The sequence below is a fragment of the Triticum dicoccoides genome, chromosome 6A (assembly GCF_002162155.2).
Source record: "Triticum dicoccoides isolate Atlit2015 ecotype Zavitan chromosome 6A, WEW_v2.0, whole genome shotgun sequence".
In the NCBI taxonomy this organism is placed as follows: domain Eukaryota; kingdom Viridiplantae; phylum Streptophyta; class Magnoliopsida; order Poales; family Poaceae; genus Triticum; species Triticum dicoccoides.
In genome coordinates, this window is record NC_041390.1 from 79,680,397 (window position 1) to 79,691,126 (window position 10,730).

A 10,730-nucleotide genomic window follows, 5' to 3' on the forward strand; every position below is an offset into this window, starting at 1 on the left:
CGATAATGCCTTCAAGAAGAATTAAACGCTCCCGCGTCTTCGTCGTCCAGTCTGACTGTAAATGGTCAGACAAGTATTTCTTCCTACGAGACAACACCTTGAACAAGATAATGACGCAAGTTCATCGTTCCCGAGACTAACAAATCAAGGATACAAAAAGGATTTTCACCCCAGATATGAAGCGGTGTTTCAAACACCATCTTGAACACAGACGTGCTTCCAACTCTGAAGGACATAACTTGTTTTCATTGTGTGCCTACTTGAGATCTCTCCAGGATCCTGCTATTGTACTTTAACACTGCTATGGTTTGATATGTGGCAATCAGAAATGGTTGAGGAAACCTCCATTCCGAGGGAAAATTTAGATATAAGCACAAATTTCCTTTAGAAAAGAAACATATATAATGAACAACAACCTCATGTTCAAAGAAAAGATAGGCTAACTGCAGATCTGATATGATCATACATTATTCTCAATACAAACATACACGCATGCAGTACAGTAGACTGGTTTATTTCACGACAATTCAATTGATCGTGTGATCAGGTGCTAAGCTTACGAAAGGTCATGGCTGCGCCATCCACTGGCCTTGGGTGCGGAAGGTAATTAATCTGTGCATCGGGATTGATCAACTCCCATATGATACATTAAATATGAATCAATATCTTCTTTATATCCTAACTTAGTTAATTACTTAAGCTAAGCAGAGCTAGTGTTCTACTCACTCATAGCCAACGCAGAGATGATGCAGGATGATGGTGACCTGCAGCCTAGCGAGCATGTTGCCTGCGCAGATCCGAGGGCCACCTCCGAACACCTGGTATGTTCCTGGCTTTGCCGGTCCCTGCATTCATATGCCCTCTTAGATTATCACGCAAAGAATATAGCTTCTATAATTCAAAAAATCATTTCTATTTTTCACTCTAAAATGCAAATAATATCATCTATGTAGGATATGGTGTGTGAATTTTATGCACACAAACCTTTTGTTTCGAAATAGGGCCACTTATGGGAACTGTGTAAAAATGGTAATATAGTTATTTGCTTTATTTTTACTTAAATAGTACATGGTCATATTTTTTAACCACAACTCACATGCACATAGTTCATATAACTTGCTTGTATATATGGTTTTATTTTATTCAGATTTTTTTAGCCATCATTTTGTTTTCCGAAAACTGGCCAGGGGATAAATTGCTTTGAAATATAGTAGCTTAAGGTGGTTAAGTGAGCTCAAATAGGAAAAAAATCTGAAGCAAACCGATATTCTAGAGGAGGAGTGGTTTTTTTCCTGAGTTGATCGATGCATGATGATAAACATGAATTGCACATGACAAGTACTAGATAGCATACTTACATCCCATCTGTCAGGATTGAAGGAGAGGGGATCCTGGTAGTAATTGGGATCGGTGTGCACTGATCTCAACCACACCAGCACGGCCCATCCCTTTGGTATGGTGTAGCCGCGGTACTCCACATCCTTGTTCGCCACACGGTGGACCATGGGGGCGATGTTGGCCATCCGAATTGTCTCCTCCACCACCTTCGCGGTGTACTTCATCTTTGGGATGTCATCGTGGGTAATCATCAAACCCGTTGACGTAGACCCACCTTTGCTTTTGCTCATCGCTACATTCTCCTCCCGAAGCTTAGCAAGGACAACCAGGGATTTTGCGAGGTGGTAGACAGCCCACATGATGGCGATGGTAGTGGACTCGTAGCCAGCGATGACGAGGGAGATGATGTTATGTACCACCTCCTCGTCACTCAATTTCTTCCCGTGCTCATCCTTCATCTGCATCAATCCGCTCATAAGATCATCACACTCCTTGTACATCTTCCTTGCTTGCAGCTCCTCCCGGAAGACGGCATCTAGCTTCTGGCGACACTGCATATCATTAATTTGTAAGATTATTTTCTTAATTTTTCTACGGTACAAAATATGATTGTAAAACCGTACTTGTTATATCTCGAAGGAATAAAACCAGATTGCATATTAAGTGGTTTAGAATTTCACAACCGATTGAGTGGAATTTTAAGAGTTGACGTGGTTGCACATTTCTATATCAAAATTACACACATTTTCTAGAACATGAACTACCATGCTTGTAGTGGAGAAAGAATGGGTGGTCAAGATCATTAATTTACAAACAAGTACTTCCTCCGTCCCATAATATAAGAGCGTTGTTGACACCAGTATTGTCAAAAACGCTCTTATATTATGGGACTAAGGGAGTATTTGTTTTGGTGGAATTAGATATATACATTTAGAAAAATGGGCAAAAATTGAGCAAATAAAATACCTTTCGTGCAGTGTGAGATGTTGTCCCTGGAATATCAAAGGGGAATGCCCGTAGACCATCAAGCAATTTGCCGAACCACATATCAAACTTGTCTGTCAAAGGCGACGACTCCATGCTTATGAACATCTTGCAGATGTTGGCAAAAGTCACCTGCAACCATTGGTTAATCAAGCTTGAGTTTAGCATTATTGCACTGGATTAATTATGATAATATTGTTTGCCCAACCAGTTTTTATGCACAAATGTTCAACTACGTTTTGCCTCTTTATTAGTACTAGATTTCTACAATGAATTAAAAATTTGAACACAATATATAGAACATATTTGTAGCCCATGGCGAATAACAAATTTCAGATTTCCAGCCAGTTTTTGCACTCCTCTTGGAACTACAATTACACAAACAAAAAAGTTATGGCACAGACAAACGTTCAATTTAAACTAGAAAAATGGAGTAGAATTGCACAAAAAAGTGCAATTTCAACAACAAGAACAACAACAAAATTAAAGAGGAAGTCCAACTGCAGCAAAAATAACAATGTGCGATTGCATAAAAAACGTACAACTGCATAAAAACAATACAACTGCAATAAATACAAAATCGGAAAAAGGGACTATCATAAGTGTCACAGCTGTGATGTGAACACATGGCAACGCCGAATTTTTTCATGACAAGTTTAGTGATGCGAGGATGACAACTTTAGTTGTCAAGCATAATAACTTTTTTCGGATAGCTAATTTTAATATATTTTTCTTTTCGGATGACAACTTTAGCCACATGTGTGAAACTGTTGAGGAAAATGTGATTTGAACGACATTTCATAATCCTTGGTACTGTAGAGAAAAAAAGCAGTCAACTCCTAATAAAGTAGGACGCCAATAACACCCACACGTGTGGGTGTTAAGGAGTCTGCCCACATGTTTTGTGTGGTGTCTAAGAGGATCAGCCCACACGCCTACGTGTGGGTTAAATAAGTAATGCCCACACGCCTTTCTTTTTTCTCGCGATCTGTCTCACATGCCTACGTGCGGGCAAAATAGATAACGCCCACACGCCCGTACGTCAGGCCTCCTACCTCATGGTCCCACACATCCCGCGTGACAGTCACCACGCGCCCCGCAGTTGCCATGGTTTGGACCCTCTTCCATGTTTATTTAACTGCAATTGCCATGTCGCTAAACTACAGTTGCCATGTCGGACAACTACAGTTGCCATGGTTGCTCAATTACAGTTGCCATCTCAGGTCAAGTGCCAGATGCCATTTTTGGACAACTGCAGCTGTTGCCATGTATGGTCTGGTTTACTATATTTGCCATGATTTGAAAAGTTTAAGGGTTGCCACCTACTAATACTAGGCAGTTGCCATGTTTGATCCGCTTTACTACAGTTGTCATGATTTGAAAATTTTAGGAGTTGCCACCTAGTAACACTAGGCAGTTGTCGTGTCGCGCTACAAAGAGACATGACAAAATAACATGTTCGGGTAAAGAAAGAGTTGCCCATCTGCTTACAAGCACACTAGGGCAGTTGCCATGTCCCCTGCAAAACACATGGCAACTAACATTTACGGGTAAAATAGAGAGTTGCCATCTGCTTACAAGCATACTAAGGCAGTTACCATGTATCCTACAAAACACATGGCAACTAGCAGCTTTGGGTGTGGGAGAGGAGACGGGCTTGTGGGCGAACTGATAAATGCCCACACACTAGCACCTGTGCGTGAGCGAAAACTAACGTGTGGGTGAATTGCTAAACGCTCACAATCGATCCCTCCGTGTGGTGAAAACGGACGTGTGGGCGACCAGATGAATGACCACACACCAGCCCAGTCCTACGTGGCACCACAAACATACCAAGATTCGTGCAACCACAAACGGTCGTGGATCCACACATATGGGTGAGATGCAAATGCCCGCACATGTGGGCGTTAGTATTTCCAATAAAGTAATGTGATTTGCAGTTGATTATCTTTTTTATCTCCTTGGCGGCCACAATGGTACCCTTATCCGCCCAGTCTCGCAGGGTAATGATCCTTTTTAGTAGCTTTATTCAATTTCGGAAATCAATTACTATTTTATAACCTGTAACAATTCTTTGTGGGATCAATTCATCTTTATCATTAGAAACAACAGTAATACTTCCCTTCATAGGGACATAATGGACTGGACTTACCCACTGACTATCAGCAATGGTATAAATTATACCTGCCTCCAGAAGTTTTAGTATTTCTTTTTTTACCACTTCTTCCATCTTAGGATTTAACCGTCGTTGGTGATCAACAACCGGTTTAGCGTCTTTCTCCAATTTTATTTTGTGCTGGCATAGAGTGGGACTAATGCCCTTAAGATCATCAAGAGTATATCCAATAGCAGCATGATGCTTCTTCGGAGTTTTCAATAATTTCTCTTCTTCTTGCTCTGCACTACAAGAATATTGTTAATACATGACAGTTTCAGTCCGTCACAGACCTATGTAAAATTGTCATGCAAAGGTATGTGTGACGGATTTAAAATCCGTCATGTATATCGCGTCATAATTTGACCACCGTACACTCCATGAGGATCATCGAAAACCGTCACCGGCCATGACGGATCTTGACCGTCATGACTATGGTGCTCATAACGGCATTAACTTCTATGCCACATCACCATATGACATGGATCTGACATGGCAGCCTGTGTAGTAATCAGCCCATCTAAGTTTTGGCCAACTAAATTTCAGCCATGTCCAAGAGTGGCGGCCCATATAGCAATCGACCCAATTATAATTTAAGCCCATTAATTTCAAGGCCCACTAAAATTCACGCATCTCTCATTTTCCATGGAAAATTTACGCCAATAAGAATTTGACAGAAAGTATATGCTCATGTCATTAGAAAAACAAAATTACAACAACATATCCAAAAATACACTTCTATAGGAGTGGAAAAAAAGACCCAAAAAACCTTAATTTTACAAGCATGTCCCGAAGAACACTATCCTACTCTACAACCAGCACCACGCCCACCAAGCGATGGCCACTCGTATCAGGCGGCCACACACCAACTAGGGGTCTTCCAAGCGGCAGATCCACCCGTCCATGCCAAAGTTGTTAAAACGCATGTCTTTCTTGTTGAAAATGCTACCATAACCAATATCTACCACATGATGAAAAATATGTTGCATTATAAAAAATTACAGCCAGTAGGTTAACTACAAGTAGCTTACTACACATTATCAAGTTCTATATTTTTTCACTCCCAGGATGCAAAGTAGTGCAACACATTAACAAAGGTGTGAGAAGAAACAACTGGTGGCAATAAAAAGAAATGATGAGCATACATAGATCAATAGAGTTGGAAGTAAACTCCGTTTTTCTTATTTTAAAAAATCACTACAGTAAACTTGATAAGAAATGCAGCCCAGCTGAATAATGCGCATTAATGAAAATTCCTAGCCATTGTTTCTCAAAAGGTAAAAAAGAATGAAACAATTCCATGATGATTATGTCTTGATGGAATACCTATATATGATATTCCACAAGAAAAAGATCTGGCATATGTGGCTTACGATTAATCTAGATGAAAATACATTTGTAAGATACTCCTATAGATAAAAATAGTCCGACTACAGATACAACAGATATTGTGTAGAAGACATAAAGGATTGGATCAAGTAGAAGTCAGTTTTTGTATGTATTATTACACATATAAAAATAGTAACTATAAATACAACAAATATTATGTAGTATCACACTTCAGTATATTACGGGCATTACCTGCCCTTACATATTTAGCTAAAAAGGCATAAAAAGTTAGTATAAACATTCTGATTGTATAGCATTCAATATTCATACTTTGTTCCCAAACCATCAAATGCTTGGTACACTCATTAATTAACCAATACAAACAGTTTTGATCATTATAAATTTATAGTTCACCATATCTAAGATTAACTTTGGCATGTTAGTCCAAGGAGATCATCTAGGGATTCAATACAGTGACACATGAGTTCTAGGAACTACACAATTAGGATGATATGTCATATCTCAACTAAATAATGCACAATTCACAATGCTAGCTAGTTATTTGCACAATATTTCAAGTGTCTTCTATTGAGTGAATCTATGAGGTAACACAGAAACAGTTGCTGGTGACATTAAAAGATAACTCTAAGTGAAGACAATGTAATTACAGTAAAACATTGTTTCCCCCTCCATACTATCTGTTATTGGTAGTAATCTCATTCAAAATGGATTAAACAGAAAAAGGAAGTTAATCAAGCCACAAAGAAGATAATTTTTGGCATCCAAGCAAAAAGATATATGCAATACACAACGACTAGCAATTTTTTAGTTCTAGCCTACTTATCACGTAGTACATTTTTTCCATTTTCAATAAGAATACTATTACAGTGACCTACATATATTTGTAATATAATCTGACCTACATATATGAATGTTTTAGCATCCCTCAGTTCTTTTTAATTCACACACCAGGCTAAACATCCGGTTAGCCATACTTCTACCTTATCTTACCAGGCTAAAGATCATCATCAACTCTGGAGCTATTCCAGTGGCATTAAAAGGATGTTTTTGGGCATCATGAGAGAAGGTTAATTCCAATTTTGCAAGTCTCGACACTTGAACTGATCAGAAATTTCACATCAACATAACCACAGACACGGCTAACTACAATTTATAAATCCATGCAAGTTAAACATGTCAAAACAACGTTGAAATCCACATATATTATTTTCCTTTTAATAGGTGTATATCTAAGAAATTAGACATACTAACACATGTATGTTGCGCTACATATATATGATTACTTAGAATGATACATAATCCAGATAAACGGCTTGCATATTCTGACAATGTGTGTGGTTTCTTAATATTTACGCATTTTTATGACATCCAAATTTATAGTTATTTCCAGTTAATAATTAGACAGTGTTTCAGGTAAATAATTCGGTTTTTTCTCAAGTACTACATACACGCATCTGCAAAACAAGTCGATTCTGGCAAGATACAGAGTCACAACTGAATTTATATCTAACAGGTTGAAGTTACCAAATTAACTCCCAACAGATCTGTACCAAATCAACATGAAGACCGGTGCATCTTAGAATTTTTTTAGCTATATCATACTATGGATTAGCATTAGCTTGCACTGATTAAATTATGTGTAACAGTGCAAGAGAACCAGATCCACAAAAGCATCAGCAACTAACCAAGCTCACATGTTCATCTAAGCAATTGAATCCACCACTAAACTGAACAAAAACATGATTCGTATTTAGATTGCAGGTAGCATCCAGATTTGGGCGTAAAGGGGGGAAATGGGATAAGCTCACCACGCTAGGAGGGCAGAACGCAACCGTCGGTGAGCTCGTTCATGTGGTGCAGGATAGGAGGCCAAGGGGGTGGTGGACAAGCTACTTCACCTCCTCCGGAGGAGAGAGCTCGTTGGGGACAGCCACGTCAAGGAGGAGGACGTCATGTACACCATTGGATGGGTGGAGAAGGAAGTAGTCATTAGTAGGATAGAAATCAACCCTAATAAATAGTACAGCCAAGTACACCAAGTAACCAAAAGACATCATTTTGTTGCTTCGTATGTTATCTCCGGTGCTTCAAATTATTCAGCGAAGTCTTGTGCATGTTTGTGTTACCTGTAATTGCTGAGTGCTGGTTGTAGAACAGGTCCTGTGTCTATATCATATATGTTATTTTTATCTTTATATCCAGCTACAACTATATATGGTTCAGAATTCCCACCTTCAAGTTCTCTTCTCCTATGTGTGTATTAAGATTGTGTAGGCTACAGCTGTAACCTCGGATAAATATCAACAACTCTATACTGGAGGCTGCAGCTATGATTTTATTGCCAATTAATTGGTAAGTTTTTCTCTAAATATAATTGGCATTAGCATTTCTTCAGGATCCATTCTATTTGACAGTTTGATCCCTTATTTATACAATTGATAGAGTTATTTGAATAAGCAAATCTTTGAACACTCTTCTAACAATATAGATTTTTAAGAAATATTGATTTGTGTATGATAATATAGATTCTTTGAACACGCTCACAGTATTTGATTATTGTTTCGCCCCTTGCTGTACATATTTTGTAGTGACAACACCAGAATTGGTATGCTCTTGCCTGAGCTTATAATTCAGGGCTACTGAAAACCATGATTACCAATGCTCAACACAGGTGTGTATAGATGCAAACATTATATGCATCTAGCAGGGCAACGCCCAACACCCAGCAAAAAGGCGCAACAGACCCACAAACAAATAACAAACGGATTGTTAACCTGGAAAAAGAGCGGCGCAGCGAAGTAGGCAGCCCGCTTCTGGTAAAAGATTAAATTGCATATTTGACAACAATTTGTCCCCAAAATTAAAAACAAGATGTCCACTACAGACTAACCACATCTAGCACAAGCAATCTGTCCCATCAAATTGTTTACTCCAGGCAATATAGGCATGGCAGCACAACCTTACCTGACGCCATGGCGATTGTTCAGGGGAAGGGCGTGCTTCTGTTGTACCAGTGATCCTCCTTGAAGGTCGAGAATGAGGAGCAGCACCAGCGTTCGCCGCGACCGTCATCGAGTAGGACAAGGACGCAGTGTCCGCCCTCCTCCCAGAGGGGCGGCTGCAGGGTGCGCCACGTCTGTGGATCCTGGGGGAGGAGATCCTCCGCGCCACCCTGCTCGAGGTGGAACATCAGAAGGTGAGGGCGCACGTGGGGGCGCTAAAGACGGTGGAGAAGAGCTGCCAGAGGCCATCAGACATGCGCCAATAACAAAGGCAATGAGAGAGGCCGAAACCCTAGCACGGGTGTAGGATTTGGGCGAGCGGTAGAGGCCGGGAAGGGAAAATCTTGCCAGGGGGAGGATGGAGCCGAAAGAGCCGACCTCGGCGGTGTGCAGCGCGCCGGCGATAGCTGCCGGAATCAGGAGTGGGCAGTTGTGGTGGCTGAGGGAACGAAGGAGAGAATGGGGATTAGGGTTAGATGGAGATGGATCGTGGGTTAAATAGGCTGGCTCCAAAATTTTGCCACGGGCCGCGTCGGCGACATAAAATTTCGCATGTCCACGCGCGCGCTCGAAATTTCTGGCGCGTCCTCCTTTTATTTTTAACTTCTATTATATTACACATTCAACTGACATATGGTCCAACCAAGAAACCACACACGACACATCAGCGGGAGCCATCGGTGACGGTCCAGATGACGCATAATAAAGAAAGAAAAAGACAAGACTTGCAAGTTAATATGTGACATTTTCCGTGACGGCCCATCGATGTCCATCATAAAGGGCTACCTTTTCCGGAGGGCAGTCACATCCTGCTGATCGATGACGTTTTCCGTGACGGATAAGAGAAAGCCGTCATCATCCATGACGATTTCTAGTAACATCACCAGAAATCCGTCATGTATTAACAGGTTTCTTGTAGTGCTGAAATGTTAACACTAATAATAACAGGATATGTCTTCTTTTCATTAAGATAAGCATATTTGAGAGTATCAGGTAATGATTTAAGCTCAAACACGGGATCACCCTTGGGTGGAGGAGGATCCCCTAGAATTTTAACAGGCAAGTTGTGTTTCAAAACAGGTCCCTGTTTAAAGAATACTTCATCTATTTTCCTTCTTTCATTCATAAACATATCATTTTCATGGTCAAGCAAATATTGTTCTAAAGGATCATTAGGAGGCACGACAATAGAAGCAAGACCAATAATTTCATCTTTACTAGGCAATTCTTTATCATGGGGTTGTCTATGAAATTTAGAAAATTAAAATCATGAGACATATTCCCTAGACCAACAGTAACAATACCATTTTCGCAGTCTATCTTAGCATTAACATTATTCAAGAAGGGTCTGCCAAATATAATGGGACAAAATTCATCTTGTGGGAAACCAAGAACAAGAAAATCAGTAGGATATTTAACCTTCCCACACAAGACTTCAACATCTCTAACAATCCCAACTGGTGAAATAGTATCTTTGTTGGCAAGCTTAATTGTAACATCAATTTCTTCTATCTCAACAGGTGCAATATCATGCATAATTTCTTTGTATAAGGAATGAGGTATTGCACTTGCACTAGCACCTATATCACATAAGCCATGATAACAATGATCTCCTATTTTAACAGAAATAACAAGCATGCCAACAACAGGTCTATGGTTACCCTTAGTATCGGGTCTAGCAATTCTAGCAGCTACATTACAGAAATAACTAACATGCCCATCAATATTATCGGCTAAGAGATCTTTAACCATAGCAATACTAGGTTCAACTTTAATTTGCTCAAGAGGTGTGGGTGTTCTAGTATTACTCTTATGAACCACAGTTGAAGCTTTAGCATGATCCTTTATTCTAACAGGGAAAAGTGGTTTCTCAATATAAGCGGTAGGAACAATAGGATCAA

At 39.9% G+C, this 10,730-nt stretch overlaps 1 protein-coding gene across 1 annotated transcript; it reads right to left on the minus strand.

The window, feature by feature from the left end:
• Positions 1 to 543: 543 nt before the first annotated feature.
• Positions 544 to 9,017, minus strand: LOC119315678 (ent-kaurenoic acid oxidase-like). The gene is made up of 8 exons (XM_037590206.1): positions 8,839 to 9,017; positions 7,954 to 8,076; positions 7,721 to 7,837; positions 4,275 to 4,334; positions 2,305 to 2,458; positions 1,359 to 1,889; positions 727 to 845; positions 544 to 640 (listed from the first exon to the last, which is right to left on the minus strand). The coding sequence occupies exons 1-8, from the start codon at positions 9,015 to 9,017 to the stop codon at positions 544 to 546; spliced, it is 1,380 nt and encodes a 459-aa protein (XP_037446103.1).
• Between the last annotated feature and the right edge of the window lie 1,713 nt (positions 9,018 to 10,730).